The sequence below is a fragment of the Microtus pennsylvanicus genome, chromosome 1 (genome assembly GCF_037038515.1).
Source record: "Microtus pennsylvanicus isolate mMicPen1 chromosome 1, mMicPen1.hap1, whole genome shotgun sequence".
In the NCBI taxonomy this organism is placed as follows: Eukaryota; Metazoa; Chordata; class Mammalia; order Rodentia; family Cricetidae; genus Microtus; species Microtus pennsylvanicus.
The window spans coordinates 114,871,295-114,892,979 of NC_134579.1; the positions used below are offsets into that span (position 1 = coordinate 114,871,295).

Here is a 21,685-nt window from a genome sequence, read left to right on the forward strand (position 1 = left end):
TATTTCCTGTGACCTGAGTTGTACGTGTTTTAACAGACTATATCTTATAGTGGTAGACAAGTAACTGTATTGTTGCGTCATGCATTCAGTGTTAACAAACATTTCCTCGTCATGGTTCGCAATCATGATAATTAACATTTGAACCAATAAATGGCATTTCACCTTGCTAAAAAGTTGACATCTACTGGCTTAGTGTAGTAATACATAGCTTTAGTCCCAGCACTCGGGAGGCAGAAGCAAATGGATCTCTGTGGGTTTGAGCCCAGCCTGGTCTACATAGTGAGTTTTAGGACAGCCAGAGCTACATCAACCCCTGAAAAACAAAACCAAAAACAAACAAACAAAAAAAGTCAAGAAAGTAGAAATTAACATTTGATAAATCCCTTTTCTATTGTTTGGCACTGAAGTAACTTACAGGTTTTTTTTTAATCTTTTTCTAACTGCAATAGTATTTTTATGTAAGTAGCATTTTTTTTTAATTTTTGTAGATGTCATTTTTTTTTTCTTAAATGACAGGTAAAAAAACTGAATTCCCTGGTATCAGAAAAGAAGTCAGCTCTGGCCCCAGTCATAAAAGAACTCCGGCAGTTACGTCAGAAATGTCAGGTGAGTTTGACTTTGAGATAGTTTTAGCTCTGTCTTGCCCAGATGAACTAGGTGGGCTCTAAGTGTTCCACTTGGGAGAAAATGGAAAGAAAATGATTGTGACTGTGTGCTATGACATAAGCCAGTGGTTATGTGGCCACAAAGGCTTTACTGAGTTTATGCTACCCACTGTGTTATAATTTAATGAGGGTTCGGATGGAGGAGAAGGAATTTAAATGGGAGTACAAAAATGCAGCCAGATGAAAATTTTCTTTTAAATCATCTGCATTTATTAGACCCCATTCTCTGTGCCTGGGCACCACTGAAGCCAGCTGTAGAGGGTAAGCTGACTGTTGTGCAGGCATGTGGGGCAGAGTACAGTAGGAGAAGAACAAGTGCGTTACTGGGAAGCTAACTCCCTCCACAGCAGGATCCAGTGGCCTCTACCAGTAACATTAGCAGCTGCTACTTCCTCTTTCTCTGTAGTAATTGGAAGTTTGAGTGCGAGCCATCTTGCCTGTGCTTGGGGATGGAACTAGAAAACTAGTTCCACGTGAACACCATCTGTCAGAATCAGCTCTAGAGCAGAAAATCACATAGACTTTGGAATCAGTTAGACATAATTTCCTTTTTATAGAAAATGCCATGCAGTCTGAGACAGGTTTAGTAACGTAATGGCTCCGGATAGACAAATGGGATACAAAAGTAGCGGTCTGACTCTAACCTGGAAATTCTCTCTCTCTCTCTCTCTCTCTCTCTCTCTCTCTCTCTCTCTCTCTCTCTCTCTCTCTCTCTCTCATGGTCTTTCTCTTCTATTATGTGCTATTATGTATCTCTATATTACGTATCCCTGGTTATTCTGGAACTCTCTATGTAAACCAGGCTGGCCTCAAATTCACAAAGGTCCTCAAGCCTTTGCCTCCCAAGTGCTGGGCTTAAAGGCCTGTACCACCATGTCTGGCCTAAGTTGTCTTTATTTTAATGTCTTATTACACACTGCTACCATCACAGAGGAGATGAAGTGATATAGTACCAGCCTGTAAAGAAACTGAAGCAAGATAAAAGAAAACACATGGTATCATGGAGCTGGTCGAGGGACTCTAGGAAAGTTTGAACCAGAGAAGTTATAGGAGCATTGGGGACTTACGGGTAATGATGATATTTGATATTAATATTTATTAAGTACTAACTATGTACTCACATTTTTCATTTGGGCCTTACAACTACCCAAAGACAGAGACTTCCTTTATGGGAGGGGAGGGAAGGAAGGAGGGAAGGAAAGAGGAAGGGAGTGGGGGAGGGAAGGGAGGGAGGCAGGCACAGAAACTAGGGACTCGTCTAAATCGTGTAGTGGAAACAGAGAGCAAGAGTCTGTATTACAGTATACTAGTGATGTAATGTGACCCCCCCACATGAATCTCTTTGAGATCTTTCTATATTTCTGCCACCTGTGAACCTTTTTGCCATCGTTTCTTTTTTCCACCTCTGGCCTCCCTCCTTTTGTGGGAGGCTAGTTATGCCTTGTAGCCTCAGCTTCTACTACTTTATGGTCTGTATCTCACAGTATGGCCTTTCTACTCCTGTTATGCGAAAATGTTCACTATTAACTTCCCCGTTTTCCTTAATTTTATTTGCATGTTTTACATTGCTAGAGGTGGAATCCAGGGCCTTCCACATGCTAGACAGGCGTTCTTTGATCTCCTGTTGAGATGCCCTAGCCTTCCAAAAGTTGTTTTGTTTTTTAAAACTTTTATGGTGTTGCCAATGGAATCCAGCATTACATACGTGCTAGGCAAAGCATTGTATCTGTGAGCCACGCCCCCTCTCCTATAAACCATTGTTTAAATTCAAATTTTTGTTGTTTGGGAAAGGGTCTATTGCTCATAACTCTTGAGCTAAGAGAATCCCTCAACTTTTTAAGCCATACCTTTTTATTTTATTTGTTTTAAATCAAGATCTTACTATGTAGTCCTGGCTGGCCTGGAACTCACTTTGTAGAGCAGGCTGGCCTTGAACTCAGATCTGCCTGCCTCAGTCCCCACGTGCTAGAATTAGAAGTGTGTGTCGTCATGCCTGGTGACACTACCATGTGTTTAAAGACCAAGAGTAATTTAAAATATGGTATCTTTTTCCAGCTGAGGAGTTAGTAAGGTTAAATTTGGCTTTTGTTATGTCAGATCTGGACCACAAATACCAAAGTTATGACTGCTTGACTCCATCTACTGTAAGAGGTTTTAAAGGATCAGTTGATCAGGGTGTTCACTGCAGAGTCACTGGTCTGGCTCGAGGTCTCTGGTTTCTACTACCATATTGATGCTGAATCCTCGCTAGGGCTCCCCTGGGTATCTTGTTGCTGCCCTGTGGTGTGGAGATCCTGCTGCTTTGGGTCTGCAGGGTCATCTCTGCTGTTGCTGCTGGTCAGGGTTCAGTTCCCTCACCATCTCAGCCCACTCCCTTCCTCTCTCTTCAGATTTACCTCTGTCCATAGGACCTGAACCATTCTGGCTCTCTCTCTCTCTCCCATGAACCACTGTACGATACCTCTGCTCACACCAATGGGGTTCATTTGGCTGGTACTGCAAGGTACCAGGTGGGCCCGTCCTGTCCCTCTGGAGCACAGAGTGGACCGTCCCAGACCTGTGCAAAGTTCTCCTTGTTGAACTCAGGTTGCCCTGGTGGGTCATGCTTCATCACAAAGAGATCACCATAGTGTCCAACCACCCAGCGCCTATGGCTCCTGGTTGATGCGTTTGGTGTTATACCCCATTTTTAAAATGACTTATTTGTTTTCTTGATGCTCAGGTTTTTTTTGGGGGGGGGGAGTCTTTGTATAGTCTAGATACAAAGCCTCTGTCAGATGTAGAATTGGTAAAAAAAAAAAAAAAAAACCTCTTCCCATTCTGGAGGCTGCCTCATTCCTCGAATGATGGTATGCTTTGCTGTACAAAGCTTTCACCTTCACGAGGTCCCATTTATTAATCATTGCTCTTAAATGTCTGCACTACAGGGATCCTGCGCAGGAACTCCTCTCCTGTGTCAGTGAATTCAGTGTACTCCCCACTTCTTCTTCTGTCAGATTCAGGATATCAGGTCTTATGATGAGGTCCTTGATCCATCTGGAATTTTATGCAGGGTAGTAAATATGGGTCTATTTTTATTCTTCTATATGTAATTATCATTTTGTGAAGATGCTGTTTTTTCTCCAGTATATATTTCCTTTTTAATAAAAAAAAATCAGGTGTCTGTAAAATAAAAATATTGAATGAATACTTTTTAACTTTAATGGGCTACCCTCAAGTATTTAGGGAATTTTACAATTAACTATTGCACTTAGAATACTAAAACTATTTAAAATTAAGACTATCATCAATTCAAGATTTGCAACTTACAATTTATTTAAATTTTTTATAATCATTTGCAGCTAGAACAGCATCTCGAGGTAATTCATAGCTGTGTAATTAAGTGGAATAATTACATGTAATTACTAATATATCAGTTTAAAGTATACAGTCTGGTTGTTTAGTCTTCTTGAAGTACTTTTTACTGATTGTTTGCTTTTTTTCTTATAAAAGTAAAACTAAGCTGAATGTGGTAGAGCTAGAAGGTTCAGAGGTTCAAGGTCACCCTTGGTTACAGTTGCATATTGAGCTTGAAGCCATCATGGGCTCCATGAGATCCTATCTCAGAAAACCCCAAGACCCCAAAACTGTACATAATTCAAGCTGCACAGATTGTCTAAGGAAAAGATAGGGATTGGGGATGTAGCTCAGCTGGTAGAGTGTTTACCTAGTGTGCCCATACCCTAGGTTTAGTCCCCAGCACCACATAAAACTGGGCCTGAGGCCAACACTTGTAACCCAACACTTGGAGTAGGATGGGATAGAAGGGAATTGAGGTCATCCTAGGCCGCAGATGCTGCTGCTATAGAGGGGGTAGCTACACCTCTCTGCAGCTCTCTCTATCCCAGGCCTAAGGTTCCTTCACTAAGGTGCTAAATCCCTCGTATGCAGAAGCCATGCTACCTTAGTAGTAAGGCCTTATCTCGCGGTACAGACTTCTCCCCATTAAAATCTAAAAAGTGGACTGGAGACAGAGGTTTCGAGCACTTGCTGCTTTTCCAGAAATCAGTTTGGCCCATAATACCCACATAGGGTGGCATACAACCTCCTGTAACTACAGCCCCAAAGGATCTGATACCTTCTGGCCTCCATGGGCACCTGCATGGATGTGACAGATGCTCACAGAGACATACATGTACATTTAAATACAAATAAATCTTTTTAAATCTATAAAGATAAGACTTTGTTCTGTGGGTTGCTGTTGGGTCTCTTGCCCCAGCTGTGAGTGAGCTGAGTTCCTGAAGCAGGACTTCTCTTTCCTAAACCCAGAGGAATCTTTGTTATAGAAAAAAGTTCAAGGCCAGCTAAGCTATCGGAGACCTTGTCACAAAAATAATATTTTTCCTATCTGCTCTTCCATCTCTCTCTCTCACATACACTACACACACACACACACACACAATAAGGACAACAACACACACACACACAAATAATAATAACAATTGATAGTGTTTTAAATACTTTCCAGGAATTTTGTGATATAAACCCCCTATGTTTGCTGCTGGGGTCTCTCCTGAGCTAGTCCTATTGCTGCCCTGCTTCAAACAAATGGAGGACCCGAGTTAACTCACAAAAAAAAACTCTTTGCTTTTGCATCAGATACGACTTCGTGGTAATGTTTTGGGGATCTGAACTTTGGGCATAATAGTCCTCTGACATTTTATTTTCTTATTTCTTCATCTCTGAGAGCAGCTGTCATGGTATTTTTACTATCATAATTCCTACTTTATACAGCCATGTCTGGTTTATATTCACCTCATAGCTACCAGTGCTCACCATTGCTGCCTGTATTTCACACCTTCCTTCCAAGCAGCCACCCTCCCTGAAAGTCATTCATTCATTCATTCATTCCTTTGTTTGTTTGTATGTGGGCACAGAGAAGCCAGAAGAGAGCCATAGGTGCACTGGAACTAGAGATAAAAGAGGTTGTGCGTCTCATAACATGGGTGCTGGCAACTAAACTCAAGTCCTCTGCTTGTAAGCCTAGCTGACCCATCTCTCCAGACCTCAAATTCCCTTTTTTGGGGGGGGGTCATTTTATTTTTTTTATGTGTATGTATGTGCACACCAATGTCTGTCTATGCTGTTCTGTGAAACAGAGTATGGCTGTGTGACTCACTCCTCCTCTTCTGTCAGCCTCTCAAAAGCTGGACCACAGTCATGTGCTCTGTGGATTGTTTGTCTCTTGAATTCTGGCAGCAGGGAGTGGTTATTCAGTTTTCTGGCCTAAGGTTTTAGAACTGTCATAAGCTAGAAGCTAGTTTTGAGCTACTATCTCAGCTTGCAAGTTCTTAGACCATGTAGGTGGAGAAATCTAAACCCATTGTCAGCCTGAGTTTAAGCTGTATCTTGATTGGTTTAGATTTCAGATTCACAGGTCAACAAAAGAAAAAAGAGAAGAAAAGCTGTCACTACTGTGACTCAGGCCTTCAATCTCAGCGAGTTTGAGACCAGACTAGTCTACATAGTAAGTTTTAAGTTCCAGACCAGCCATGTTTGTGTGTTTCATTTCTCTTCGTTTTTGAAGAAGGCTCTGTCATCAACTGTAGCAAGTTCATCTTAGTGAGAAGCTGTCTAAGTGCACACAGCTGCTGACCTTTCCTACTTATGGGACATACGATTGTTATAGTCATTTATTTTGGTGTGTGTGGGGTATGTATGTGTGTACATATACGTGCATTGATGTCAGAGGACAACTTGTGGGAGTCAGTTTTTTGCCCACTGCGTGAGTCCCAGGGATTGTCAACAAGCGCTGTTCCTCACTGAGCCATCTCGCTGGCCTCCCGTTAGCTCATTTTAATACATAAAGCCATAATACTCTCTCAGTCTTTATGCCATTCTAGTTACCCCAAGCCATATAGGGTCTGCACAACAGAGACAGCCCATACAACATTCCTCTTCCATGGTAATGCTCGATTCCAAGAGTGCTACTATGTAGAACCAAGGTCATTTCCAGGCTGATTTTACTCTTACTCTTTAACCACGGTCTACTATGGGGTCCTCAGTTCCAACTCCTCACCCTCATTTCCCCAGGAGAGCCACTGTCCGTCTCTTGTTTCTGGTCCTGATGATTCTGATTCCTTGGCGATTCAGTTCAGCTCTGGATTTTAAGAGACATTTGCTCTTCCTTAACAAGCATTTGCAAATACTTAGCATCCTTGTATATTTGCAGCAGGTTTTTAGATTATATCTTTCAAAATATGTGACTAAACTTTGAAGCTCTTAGAGGAGCCTGAGTTCACTCTGACTCTGCCCTTTATTGATGCATAGTCTTGGCCAGGACCTGGCCTTTCTGAGTGTTCTCTAAGCCTCGCGTGGAGGTAACAGTGAGTACCTCCTTCAGGATATTGTTGTAAGATTTAATTGTTTATGTGCCCTGGTAGGATTCACAAAGTTCTTATCAGACACCCACATTCATCGTCATCCTTCTCTCTGGATATTCTCAGATACACTGATAATGGGCTACTCTTACATTCCTGAATCTTTCATCTCCTGTACTTCCCAATCCTTTACACACGATGTTCCATTGTTGTTGTTGTTGTTGTTTGAGGGGGGAAAAAGCATCTTCTTTCCCTTGCTTCCCTTTCCCTAACCATTCTTACTAATCCCCCATTCTCAATTTAGATATCAGTTTCTCCAGGAAGTCAGCTCCACTGGTCCCCAAGCCTGGATTAGGTCTGAGAGTCCTGCGTGCTGTTGTGCAGGTTGCATCTGTCCGCTAGAGCTCTTACTGCCTGTGCACTCTGAGCGTTACTTAGGGGAATGCTGTTTTGCTCGCTGTTGTAGCCCCAGCTCCTAAGCAAGAGCCTGGCACACAGATGAGTACATGGTAGCTATTATTCTTATCAGCACCCCCATCTGTCATAATTCTCAAATGTCCAATTGTTGTATAAATAACTCATAAGTATGCCAAGAAGCTTAGACTCAAGTTACAAGACTGACAAGGCCATGCATTGTTTCAGAGCCACATTTTATGCGTTTATTTTTCACTTAATCATTTGCCCTTTTCAAACTAGGAACTAACCCAGGAGTGTGACGAAAAGAAAGCCCAGTATGATAGCTGTGCAGCAGGCCTTGAAAGCAATCGGTCCAAATTAGAACAGGTAAGAATGGAGTTTTTATTTCAACAGTTTAGCGAAAGCTGCCTGTGTGTGCACATTCTCACTCAGTGTCGCGAGTTCTTACATCTTTATCGTCGTCTCCTAGACTGCCTCCAAGGCTCAAAGACCTTTATTCCTTTGAACTTTATATTTATCCACTGAATTTTTCCATCTGTACCACTACCACCGAAGCTTAAGGTCCATACTCTCCTGCCCAGACTCCATAGTAGCCATCTATCCGATCTCTTGTCTTCTGACATTTAATCTCCTATAACAGACCAAGAAGCTAGTTTCTGATACAGGCCACCCTCATTGGCTTCCCACTACACTCGAGTGAAACCTAACCTCCAAATTCTTTTGTGTGGGGCTCCTCCTACCTTGTCAAGGTCATACCGTGTCCTGCAGTCCTCCTTGTCCAGCACTCCAGACTGGCCAAGCTCAGTTCCACCTCCAAGCTTTTGTATGTACTCTTCTCTCTGCCCAGGACACTCAGTGTCTTCTCTCCCCTTTTATTTTTATCACATAGATCTCCACCTGAAGGTCATTGCCTCCTCACAGACTTTCCTGATTGTGCTCCTTAGTATTTCCCATTCTCCTCATCAGCCTGGCCTGCTGACTGAGCCATCTACCCACATAACACCGTACCCATCACAAATAGTCTTCATTCCTGTTTTCTTCAATGCTGTGTCCCTAGCTCCTACCAGAGTCTAGTCACGTAGAACTTGGTGAGTGAGTAGCTGCGCCAGCAGGTTAGAAAGTGCCAGGAGTCACCTGGCGGCCAGCGGTACTACACTGTTACTGTAGACAAGCTTGTGCTGGGATGGTTCTGATGACCATTCTTCTGTTGTGCATTTAAAGCCAACTTCTCTTTTATTCTTTCAATAATTTGTTACCCACTTAACATTATATTGTAGGAAGTACGAGGACTGCGTGAAGAATGTCTTCAGGAGGAGAGTAAATACCATTATACAAACTGTGTGATTAAGGTGAGACAAAGAGTATGCAGCAAAGCACTCCTGGAGATGTTTAAAATGGTTATTTTTTGTTCATTTGGTTTTGGTTTTTGATTTTCAAGATGGGGGTCTCTTAATGTAGCCTTGGCTGTCCTAAAACTCACTATGTAGACCAGGCTGGCCTTGAACTCAAAGAGATCTGCCTGACTCTGTTTCCTGAGACCTGACTAAAAATTATTTCATTGATGGATGGATTGATTGATTGATTGATTGTGTGTATGTGTGTGCCCTGGTGTGTCTGTGGAGGTCAGAGAGCAGCTTGCAGGACTCAGTTCTCTCCTTCCACTGTGTCAGTTCTGGGGATGGAACTCGGGTTGCTACACTTTACCTGCTGAGTCATTTTGTAGACCCTTCTGAGGCCCCCAACAGTAAAGACTTCCTGAAGCCTGTCTTTGCATTTAGAACCTGGAAGTTCAGCTTCGCCGAGCAACTGATGAGATGAAGGCTTACGTCTCTTCTGATCAACAAGAAAAAAGGAAAGCAATCAGGCAAGTTACTTTATTTTTGAATTGACTTACTCAGTGTTTTCAGCTGTAGGTTTATAAATAAGATAGAAGCTTACAGAGCATTTGAGCTATTACTGAACCTTAGTGATTCTAGCCCTCCTAATGGGGTACAGTTGTACATCTTGTTTTCTTTTCGTCATGTAATAAATATATATATTTATGTAAATTATAAAAGTTACACTTTTGCCACCTCTAAGCATGTAGTTAGTGGCACTGATTACATTTACAATGCTGACTCATCACCATTATCTGGTTCCAAACCCTTGCACCTTCCATTAACCATTAACCCCACTCCCACCTCCAAAAATATGTGACTTGTGTATTATTAGCTCTGTGTAAGCGTGAACGCTTTAATGTTGTCTCCGTAAGCACACATGGCTGGGACTCTGGCCATCTGCCTGCTGATTGTACGGTGTGACTTCTGCCTTAGCTAGAAACCCTGTGACTGCAGCATTGCCAGCCTTTGAAATGGAAAGGGTGTGCAAATACTGCTTAGTCTTAAATGGCGACTCTCTGTAGTCTCCACTTGTGGCATACTGTACTGAATCAACTCTTGCCTTAAAATGCATTTATAGCTAAATTGCAAGTTGTAATAAAATGCAGTAATGGAGGTTTTTTTTTTCTTTCTTTTTTTCTTCGTTTTTTTGTTTGTTTATTTGTTTGTTTTTTAAGACAGAGTTTCTCTGTAGAGTTTGAGCCTCTCCTGGAACTAGCTCTTGTAAACCAGGCTGGCCTCGAACTCACAGAGATCTGCCTGCCTCTGCCTCTGAGTGCTGGGATTAAAGGGGTGCACCATCATAACCCAGCTCAGAAGTTTTCTTTTTACTGTCAAGTAAGAACACAAAAAGGTAGGGGTCACACTGCGGCTGCAGTTGAGATTTTGAGTGTCTGTGCATTGGTGTTCCCAGGGGGGAGCCTAGGAAGTAGCCTGTAGCACTGTCCATGTGGTACACCAGAAGGCACGGCCGACTGGAGCTCCTCTAGGAATAGGGCGGCTTTAATGCATGCTCTCCATCTAAACTATAAACATTCTTATCAGATTCTTTCAAAGAATGTAAACTCTCTTAGTCTGTATTGTCAGTGGTAAGAAATGAGAATAGTTGATTTGTTCTTGAAAAATAGACATTTTAGAAATTTTATTCACTTCTTCAATGTTGTCAGTCTAAAAAAGGAAGAAGGAAATAATTGCTTCTGAACTGTTAAATGTCCAGTCATTTTCTGACAGGATGTACTTCATCACTAAAACATCCAATATGGGGCTAGTGGGGTAGATTAGTGGGTAAGGGTGCTTACTGCCAGCCCTGACAACTGGGGTTCAATCCCCAGAACCCATATAGCAGAAGGAGAGAACTGAGTTCCACAAGTTGTTCTCTGACCTCCACGCATGTGCTGTGGCACAGGCATTTGAATGTGCATTCACATACAAAATAAGTAAATGTAAGATAGTTTTTATTTAGAACAAAGTCCGTATGGCTGAGGAGTAAAGCACTCACTGTACGAGCATGAGGAGCTGAATGTGAGTCCCCAGCACCCACACAGAGCAGATGTGATGCAGGTGCCTAGAACCCCAGCACTGGGGCTCAGACAGGCACTTCCCATGGAGCTCACGGGCCAGCCAGTGAGGCTCAATGAGAGAGACTGCTTTAAACATGAGGAACAGAGGCAAGGGAGGAAGCTAGTTGAAATCAATCTCTGGCTTCTGTACGGCCCACATGGGTGAGTGCACCTGCATGCATACATTAACACAATCATAATAAACTTGCATATTCCTCGAGTTATTTTGTGGAAAAAAATTGTGCCATGACTATAGCATTACATTCGAATATTGTAAAAAGGGGTCAGCAAAATGACTCAGAGGGTACAGGTGCTTGCCACCAAGCCTAATAACCTGAATAACACCCCTGGGATCTACACTGTGGAAGATGAGGACATACTCATGCAAGTTGTTCTCTGATGCAAGTGTGCATATGCAAGTGCACACACAGACATAATTGTAATTAAAATAATTCTGAAGATTATGTGAAAAAATAGTGTTGGTTACATTCTAAACTCACAGATATGTTCTTACAAATATTATTACAGAGACAAAACTTATTGTCATTCCATTTTTAATATTGGTTTCTTTTTAATTAGCCCAAAGATTTAGGAAATAGCCTGCATTTGTTGTTGTTGTTGTTGTTTTAACCTCGCCCCCGACCGCCATCTCAGCAAAGTACCAGGTACAAACCTAGAGCCTTGTGCATGTCAGGTTGGGGCTAGCATACTACTATAATAAGCCTGTTGGTTTCCTGAGAAATTGGTATGTAAATGAGAATGCTAAAACATTGTGGACAAGTCTCAGACCTACGATACTAGTACATTCCTTAAAGCCATCTGAGCTCTGACCATACTCTCCCCCCACCCCTACTGTCCCCACAGACAGGGTTTGTCTGTATAGTCCTGGCTATTCTGGCACCTACTCTGCAAACCAGGCTGGCCTCAAACTCAGAGATCCGCCTGCCTCTGCCTCCCAAGTGCTGGGATAAAGATGTGTGCCACACCTGACTCCATACATTCTTCTTGGGTTACGATGTCCTTTAGCTCATCCTAGCATCATTTGGAGATCGTGGACAGCAAGCAGTTGGGCCTTGTGTTTCATGAGTAAGGACAAAATGAAGGCTCATGGGACTGTTGGCCATTTTCACCCTTGTTCCTGTGTACAAATACTTCCTGTGCTTCTCTGCAGGGACCATGGGTGCTTTCTCTGCCGTTCCCCTGTCCTAGCCACTCATTTCCTCGCACTACTGAGGTGTGATCTTTCTCTGCCGTTCCCTGTCCTAGCCACTCGTTTCCTCGCACTACTGAGGTGTGATCTTTCTCTGCTGATGCTGTGGTTTATGATATCCTCAATTCTTCATCTTTTCTTGTTTTATTCTTATAATAGTATAATCTAAGTTGGCACAGAGAAACAAAGACAATGTTTGCATTTAAATATATGATCTAGCCAGGTATGGTGGCGCATGCCTTTAATTCCTGCGCTTGGGAGACAGAGGCAGGTGGATCTCTGTAAGTTCAAGACCAGGGCTGTTATACAGAAAATCCCTGTCTTGAAACATCCCTCCCCGAAAATAAGCAAACAAACAATTTTAAGATCTAAGATCTCCTCCCATTCCTTATTTAATTAGGGTTTCTATTGCAGTGATAAAAATCCATTGACCAAAATCAGTTTGGGGAGGAAAAGGTTTATATCAGCTTATAAGTATTTGGAACAGGACAGGAACTCAAGTAAGACAGGAACCAGGAGGCAGGAGCTGAAGCAGAAAGCATGGAGGATGTTGCTCACTGGCTTGTTCTTCATGGCTGGCACAGCCTGCTTTCTTTAGAACCCAAGATCACTGCCCTGGAGTAGCATGACCCACAGTGATCAGGGCTCTTTTACATTGATTCTGGATTAAGACAATGCATTACAGACTTATCTCCAGCCTCATCTTAGGGAGCATTTTCTCAATTGGGAATCCCTTTTCCTACGTGACTCTAGCTTGTGCAAAGTTGGCATAAATTAGTCTGGATACTTGCCATCTGTTCCTTAATCTTTACCTTCAGTCTTTTGACCTTAACACGTCACCTACTTTTAAATCTTGCTTTTAAAAAAAGCAAGCAGCATTAAATATATTTTACATAGCATTAAAATATACTTGTACTTTGATTTTTTAAATACTTTTTTTACTTTAAAATGAGTTTTTTATCTTATAAAAATATTTGTAAAACCAAAAAGTAATCATTTGGAGTAGCATACACAGATAATGAGTGCTTTCAAGATGAACTTGATGATACACACCTGTAACCTGGGCACTTGGAAGACTGAGATTAGAGGATTATGGGTTTAGGACTGGCCTGAGATACCTGAGTTTGAGGCCAGCCTGAGAAAAATGGTGGAACCTCATTAAAGGTGTATGTATGTGAGTCACGCCTTTAACCCCAGCACTCGGGAGGCAGAGGCAGGCAGATCTCTGTGAGCTTAAGGCCAACCTGGTCTATCCTAGGTGAATTCAAGACCAGCCAGATATTTAGTCAGACTCTGGTGGTGGGGGAAGGGGGTAAAGAGGGTGGAGAAGGGAGGAAGGGGGAGGGAGGGAGGGAGGGAGGGAGGGAAGGAAGGAAGGAAGGAAGGAAGGAAGGAAGGAAGGAAGGAAGGGTGGTGGCACCTCTGTAATCACCAGCACTTGAGAGGTAAAGGCCAGGCAGTCAGGAATTCAAAACTGGCTTTGGTTATACACTTAAGTTTGAGGCCATACTGAGCTACATGAGATCGTTAAAAAAAGAAACGCAAATATGTCTGCATGTGTGTATGTTAGCAAATGCATGAGAAATGTATGTAGACATAAATGTGTATATAAATTATCTTTATTTACTTAGAATTTCCCCTCTTCATTATGTGTAGACTTGTCACATTCTTTGTCACAGCTCTGCATCATTCCTTTGAATAGACAGACTGTAATCTCCCTCAGCATCTCCCTGTCTACATGCCTTCAGCCTGTCAGTCTTCAGGGTTCCATGCACTGGTGAACCAATAGTATTTGCTTGGTTTCCTAAGTGGTGGGAGTTCCTCTGAAGGGTGACTTCCTGGAAGCACTGTAGAATCACACACTGTTAGCATGTGTTTAAAGTGCACCCTTCTCTCTGCAGACTCTAAAAGGCAATGTGTAATTTAAGCACATGGGTTGCCATTGTTTTAAGGATAGATTAACCAAAAATAGTACTTAACATCTTAATTTTCTTAACTTAATTTCCCATGTAATGCTCTGCCCTCTCCCTTTTAAATTACTGTTCACTGGAAGAAATGACTGAACATGAGGAAGAACAAAGTATCCAATGAGTTTCATTCTGATTCTGCTGAAACTGTAAATGTATATAGCTTTGCTAATATATAGTTTAATGGTGTGTTTAACTCAATTCAAGTTGAAGTTAAATCATTGTGTTGACTCCCTAGGGAACAGTATACCAAAAATATTACTGAACAAGAAAACCTTGGTAAGGTAAGAATTATTTTTTAATGTTTCTAATTCAGACTATTGCACAGTTCTGACATTGTCATTCTTTTGGAAGCCTACAGTTTTTGGGGTGCTAATTCCTTCTTAAGAATTTAAAGGGGTAGGCCAGGCATGGTAGCTCACACCTGTAATCCCAGCACTCAGGAGGCAGAGGCAGGCGAATCTCTGAGTTCGAGGCCAGCCTGGTCTACAACGTGAGTTCCAGGACAGGCTCCAAAGTTACACAGAAAAACCCTGTCTTGGAAAAAAAAGAAAGAAAGAAAAGAAAAAAGACAGAAAAAATATAGTGCTGAGTGTGGTTAGCCTGGTGACCTGAGTAAATTCTCCAGAACTCACACTAGAAGGAGGTTCTCTGACGTCCAAATCCATCTCAAGTGTGCGAGCACTTGAGTATGCACGTGCACAGGGGTGTGTGTACGTGTGCGAGTTCACTTGCCAGGTGGTAGTGGCACACACCTTTAATCCCATACTTGGAGGTAGAGGCAGGTGGATCTCTGAGTTCAAGGTCAGCCTGGTCTACAGAGCAAGTTCCAGGACAGCCAGGGCTACACAGAGAAAGCCTGTCTTGCAAAGCCATTAAAAAAGAAAAAGGAAGGAAGGAAGGAAACAAGGAAGGAAGGAAGGAAGGAAGGAAGGAAGGAAGGAAGGAAGGAAGGAAGGAAGGAGGAAAATAAATTAATACATTTGAATTAGTTTATATAAACATTCATTTGTAAAATACATTAACAATAGATTGTTTAGATTTTTAGAAATTAGTGTGATTGTCAATAGACTTTAAAGATTCCATGTTATATTAATATGAAACTATTCCCCTGTTTCTCTTGTTTAGGAAAGTCCTAGGGCACTGGAGAGATGGCTCAGTGGTTAAGAGCACTGGCTGCTCTTCCAGAGGACCTGGGTCCAATTCCCAGTACCCACATGGTAGCTCACAACTGTCTATGACTCTAGTTCCAGGGATTTCAAAGTCCCCTTGTGGACTTTGTGGGCATTAGGCATGCATGTGGTGCGACATACATGCAGATAAAAGTATCTGGATGGATGTTTATGTGTACAGAACTGTTTATGAAACCTTAAGTTCCTTTACAAGCTTAATTTCTAAGTCATTTACGGACTATTCTTCGGCTGAGGGAAGCTCAGTAGTAATACATATGCTGTTCGTGTACAAAAGCCTGGTTTCAACCTACAACATCAAGAAGAAATTCTTGCTCCTTCCAGTATAATTTTTTACTTAAGCAAGATCTCGGAGAAAGCTGTAGGAGCAATGGGATATAAAGTATTTTTAAGCAGAATGAGCCAGACTAACCCATAACACAATTATCCTCACTCCTCATTTCTAGAGAGAATCTAAACAGCCAAGCCAACCCCGAGTAAGCTAGTGTTTCCAAGTGTGTGTTGTGCACACACATGCATAGGCCAGAGACCCATAAGTGCCCTCTTCTAGTCCTTTGAGAGGGGTCACACTGAACTGTGAGATCTAAGGTTCTCCCTCACCAAGGCCCTGGGATCCTCCTGTTTCGTCCCCTTCCCAGTGGTGAGGTTACAGGTGATGGGATCCCAACCCAGATCCTCAGGCAGCAAGCATCTTACCCATGGAGCCATCTCCTCTACCCATAGTTGCTCCTTTAAATAATTTTTATAGGTTGTTAGCATTTCTGGTAAAGAAATTGTTTTAATAATATAAGAAAAATTATAATTTAAATTTACTATATCTGAAAAAGTCATGCTCAGAACTCTTAAAATTCCTAACATACTTTAATGGTTTTTCTAGATACTTTTAATTTGTGAACATAAACATGTTTGTGGTGAGATACATCACACACAACATAAAATTTTCTCACTCGGGAGGTAGAGGCAGGCGGATCTCTGTGAGTTCGAGACCAGCCTGGTCTACAGAGCTAGTTCCAGGACAGGCTCCAAAGCCACAGAGAAACCCTGTCTCGAAAAACCAAAAAAAAAAAAAAAAATTCTCATGCTAATCCTGTGCTTTCTGTATTGTATAAACATGTTACATTAGAGTTGTATCTGAAAATTCTCCTGTGTGTTCTCTCATTGTTTTCTATTATATTTACTTTTAGTAGCCATAACTGGGGTGGGCAGTATTTAATCAGTGGTTTAAATCTCGCCTTCATCCTGGTTTATCCTCTTATTTGGGCAAGCATCGGCCACCGGCATTCTCATTTGTCCTGACGGTGGATGATGAGCTGTGTCCTAAAAGAGGAAAGATGAGTGTGTTCCTGTGCGGTGGCTGCTGTGTCTCGCTTGCCTCTCCCTCCTGGTGTTCTCCTGCCAGCGTCCCTCGGTTTTCTGTCATACTCTTCCGTATTTGTACACTGCCAGCCCCACCTTGTTTCTCCTGTCTCTTCACTCTGGCTGCTCTTTTTAATCAGCCTTCCTTGGTTTACAGAACCCATGTTTATTTTTGCAATTAGTTGAAAACAGTTTTTACTTCTCTCTATAATTATAGTCAGTAAGTAAACCAGCATTAGCAGGTGAAACTTTGTAGACTGTTAGTAACAAAAGTAATTGTGGGGGCTGCAGAGATGGCTCAGTGGGGAAGAGCGCTGTCTGCCATCCCACAGACCCTGATTCAGTCCCCAGCACCGGGCATGGCAGCTCACATGTCTCTGTAACTCTAGTTCCAGGGGTCCAGTGCCCTCTTCTGGCCTCCATGGGGACCAGACAAGCACCTGGTGCACAGACACATACAGTCAAAACACCCATACACAGAAGTAAAAATAAAATAAATGGATTTTTGGTTTTTTTGTTTGTTTTTTAAGACAGGGTTTTTCTTTGTAGCCCTGGATGTCCTCACTTTGTAGACCAGTCTGGTGTTGAACTCACAGAGATCCACCTGATTCTGGTCTTATTTATAAAAGATATTTCTCATAAAAAATTTTGGCTTATTAAATAGTAAACACCTTTTTAAAAAAAAATCACTGATTGCCTGGTGGTGGTGGTGCACGCCTTTCATCCCAGCACTTGGGAGGTAGAGACAGGCGGATCTCTGTGAGTTTGAGGCCAACCTAGTCTACAGAGCAAGTTCCAGGACAGGTTTGATAGCTACAGAGAAACCCTGTCTTGAAGAAAAAAAAATCACTGATGTCTCTGAAGAATATATGCAAAAGTGGTTTGATAATTTGAATTTACATAGAATGTACGTTATTTCAGGGTAGAATATAGCATCTATTGATAATAACATGCACAACACAGCCTAGGTCAATGCAATGTTCCGGTCTGTTATCAATGAAAGAGGGTAGGAGGCACACATTTGCATTGCTCCCTGTTATTCCCTGCAGCTGAGAATTGAGAAGGCTAAGGTCTGGGGACCTAAGCGCCTTGCTAATAATGGGACAAAGCCACAGCTCAACCTCCGGTCCCTTGATTTCAAGTCCTCTGTATTCTGTGCTCAGACCAGACTGTTCCCTCCTCCCTTCTCTTCCCCTCCATTCCCCTCTGTTACCCTCCCCTTTTCCTTCCCCTCTCTTCCTTTTGTTTTTCTCATAATTTTTTTGTTTCTTACACTTGATCTTGCCAAAAGGCTGAGAAGCAATATGTTTGTTTGTAAATGTGTGTGTCTATTGCCTGCACATATATAAGTGTTCCACATGTATGCATCAGAGCCCCTGGACTGGAGTCCAGCACCGTGTAGTTCTAAGAATCAAACCTGAGCCTTCTGCAAGAGTAGCAAGTGTTCTTAACCTCTGAGACATCTCTATAGCTCCTTTTTCTGTTTTTTTTTTTAACATCAAGTTATTTTACATATATGTTAATTTTAATTAACTTTTAAAATATTTTTAGTGTAAATGTTTTAGAGAACATAGTTGCCTCTTAATCCTCATAAAATATACAAAACATATCATACGTCTCTGCCTCGTGATGACAGAAGTAAATCTCTTTCTTTTGGGTTTTTTTCTTTCTTTCTTTCTTGTTTCGGTCTTTCAGGACAGGGTTTCTCGGTAGCTATGAAGCCTGTCCTGGAACTACCTCTTGTAGACCAGGCTGGCCTCGAACTCACAGAGATCCACCTACCTCCCAAGTGCTAGGATTAAAGGCGTGCAATGCCACCACCACCAGGCGACAGAAGTAAATCTCTTTAACTAATACTTTATTGTTACTTTTTCTGTTTTTAATGATAGAAACTCCGGGAAAAACAAAAAGCTGTACGAGAAAGTCATGGTCCAAACATGAAGCAAGCAAAGATGTGGCGTGATCTCGAACAACTAATGGAATGTAAAAAGCAGTGCTTCCTAAAGCAACAAAACCAAGTTTCCATCGGTCAGGTAATTCAGGAGGGCGGAGAGGACCGGCTAGTGCTCTGAGCCTGTGCAGGCTGTGCTTAGCCGCGCCGCTGGCTGCGAGTGCATGGCCAGCAGCGCATGCTTCCTCCCTGGAAGGGATTCGTTCATCCTTTTGCTTTCAGACTCCTTTCTCCTAGTCTTGGAAAATGAAGAGAAGGCGGATCAGGTTAGAAGTCTTTTTAACATGAAGAAGAGGCTTGCGTTGTTTGTTTAGTTTAGACGTCAAGTGGTGTCCTGAGTTTTATGAGAAAGGGACTCCGCTTGCTATCTGTAATGTAAACATATGTCCATTAAGACCCATGCCGTTTTTAAAGCTGTAATAACTGGGGGATTAATGTTTTTCTCAATCTTTTTTCTGACGTTAGAGGACTCTGAGGAACTAGTATCTCTTGTTTTGAAGAAATATTTGTCTGAAGTCAGCAATCCCTGTGGTTTCACTTCAGTTTCTTTCTCCTCTGTTAATGCAAACCAGTTTAATATTTTGAAAAGCGTTTGTTCTCTTCATGTGATTTAAAAGCAAATAAAGCTTGGTATCCATATCATGGCTGTTGATCTTAAATAATAGAGCTGTGTTGATCTTTTCTTTTCAATGTGTTTTCTAATATTCACTTCTCATCTCACAGAATGTCTCGCCAGACATCGAATGGAGAGCTAATAATATAATCATATGCTTGCCCTGAGGACTGTTATTATAAATATTAAAACTGTCCTAAAATGTAGATGCTACGTGGGCTAAAAAAGTTAATACAGGATTCCTAGTGAAATTCAGGAATCCAGAGTGCATCCAACCTCTGCTTTATTTGAGCTAGGTACATAAGGATTTCTTTGGTTTTCCTTAAAGAAAGATATTAAACTTGTATTCTCTTTCACTTCATTTTGGTTTCAATCTGTTTTCAAAATTCTTGCCTTTAAATTTGAAAACTCAGATTTTAAATTGCTAGTCTGGCCTTTGTAGGCTAGTGCTTTTTTATTTTTTTCGAGACAGGGTTTCTCTGTAGCTTTGGACCCTGGCCTAGAACCAGCTCTTGTAGACCAGGCTGGTCTCGAACTCACAGAGATCCGCCTGCCTCTGCCTCCCAAGTGCTGGGATTAAAGGCAAGCACCACCACCACCTCCTGGTCAGGCTAGTTCTTTTTAACTGCCCTTAAAAAAAGGAATGAGCGTCTGTGCTGTGTAAACTATACAGACATGCATCTCTTTGTCACAGGTCTCGTCTGCTCTTGATATTGGAAGCCTATTAGTGGTCAGAATCGCAGCGTCAGCCTCTGTTCCACACACGGACAGACACTTGAATGCATTCCCACACAGGTGTGCACATGGGCACACTCATACACACTCACACTCACAGAGAAGAGAAAGGGAGGAAGGAGAAGATGAGCATTCCAGCTCATGGTTGAGTCTGGTCACTGTCTTGGCTGGGCAGCTGTCAGCTACCAGCACTCTCATGCCTTCCTCTGACAGATGAGAAGCCAAAAGAGGCAAGACTATGCATTGGTGTGTGGAAAGAAACCCTTCTTAATTCAGTAATAATTTTTGGACACTGAAGTATATATAGTATGTTCATGCCAGATTAGCTGTAAGCTTGGTGTTTTCAGTAGTATATAATGCTTCATTAGCCAGAATATTAATTCTGCAACAAATATTTGAAAGACTAGGTGGCTTTTACAGATACCACATTTATTCCCCCAGAGATAATCTCACAAGATTATAAACCTAGAGGCTACTGTGTTCTAGCCCTACACTCCCTCTGGGACTCCTTTTAAATTCTGGGGTTGTGAATGGCAGCCCGCAGGCCTGCTCCTCTGGGTTCTGATTGATTATCACCCGCCATCTTTGCTCAGCACAGAACAAGTGTGCAGATTACACACAAAGGCAGCTCCGAGATTGTTTCATTCATTGAGGCAGAGCATCGCTATTACTTCAAGAAAAGCAAATTGAAAAAAGAAAAAACTCTAAAAGAACAAGTTATATATAGCTTTTATGTAACATTGGACACTTAGTAATGCGACTTAATGGGTTTCATGCAGACTTCCTTCCATTCGTCCATGATTTGATTGGAACATTAACAAGCCTTAACTAACCCTGACAGGTTTTGACAGCTGGCACTTAGTAAAGAAGAGGTTGCTCCAGTTTTTCCTCCAAGGTTAATATTCTAACTGGCTAATTGATGAGAGTACTTAATCATTTTAGAAAATAGTGTGTCTTTCACGTGATGGCCCAAATAAAGGAGAAAAATGTAGCCCGTGAGTCTGCCTCTGCAGTCAGATTTCCTTCTCTGGGGCTGCTGTTGCCAGCTGTTGTGAGGACTGACTGTCAGCCGCAGCTCCCTCCCGCTCACTCTTGGTTAAGGAAATAATCCTGGAAAGGTTACCCTTTACAAGAATCTAGAATTAAGACGTACTTCCTGTTAGAATCGGCTGGATTCGAGGTCACATTTTCCAGAGCTGGGGAGCAGCTGGAGGAAAACCAGACCGGAACTTGCTGCCCCTCTAGCTTTCCCCAGGCTGATGCTTCCTGCTATGCTGCTCTAACTCAGCAGGCAGCAGTTCTGAAGATGTCACTGAATCACATCTGCCTTTATTTGATGCTTGTTGTTCTGCTGGATTCTTAGCGTGCATGACATTTATACACCTTTGAGAAATTTTTAAGCTCTGTGCACTTTCCAAATGTTATTTCTCAAGTTTTTAATGCTAAAACGATACCAAGCATTTTTTAAAATAATTTGAGTAAAATAAGAGGCTCTATATGCACTCCAACTAAAAATGTGTAAATTGGCAGAATTCTCTGGATTTGAATTTGGAAAAAAATGCATCATGAGTAATGCAGGCAAAGCTGTCTTTACAGAGGCAAAGTTTGCATTGAAAAATAGCTGCGGAGGTGTGTATCTCAGACAGCCCTCATCTTACACAGGTCTTGCCCAGTGTGTGCCTGAGAGTGTGAACAAGAGGCTGGTTTCTGCAAAGAGTTCTAGGCGCTTACATCATGCCTCCTGCTTGGCAGGAAGGAGTTTGCCTCGGGAGCAGGTAATGGGCCC

At 42.1% G+C, this 21,685-nt stretch overlaps 1 protein-coding gene across 5 annotated transcripts in view; it reads left to right on the forward strand.

Moving 5' to 3' along the window:
* Ift81 (intraflagellar transport 81) overlaps positions 1-19,215 on the forward strand; it is a 73,272-nt gene extending 54,057 nt beyond the window's left edge. For 4 of the 5 annotated variants that reach the window (XM_075979857.1, XM_075979849.1, XM_075979839.1 and 1 more), the window contains 6 exons: positions 517-606; positions 7,721-7,807; positions 8,719-8,790; positions 9,220-9,305; positions 14,293-14,338; positions 18,490-19,215. In XM_075979857.1, the coding sequence (XP_075835972.1) occupies positions 517-606; positions 7,721-7,807; positions 8,719-8,790; positions 9,220-9,305; positions 14,293-14,338; positions 18,490-18,672 (564 nt within the window). In that variant the 3' untranslated portion in view covers positions 18,673-19,215. The remainder of the gene's footprint in view (positions 1-516; positions 607-7,720; positions 7,808-8,718; positions 8,791-9,219; positions 9,306-14,292; positions 14,339-18,489) is intronic. The other variant, XM_075979876.1, reaches the window with a different exon arrangement.
* Positions 19,216-21,685: the final 2,470 nt, after the last annotated feature.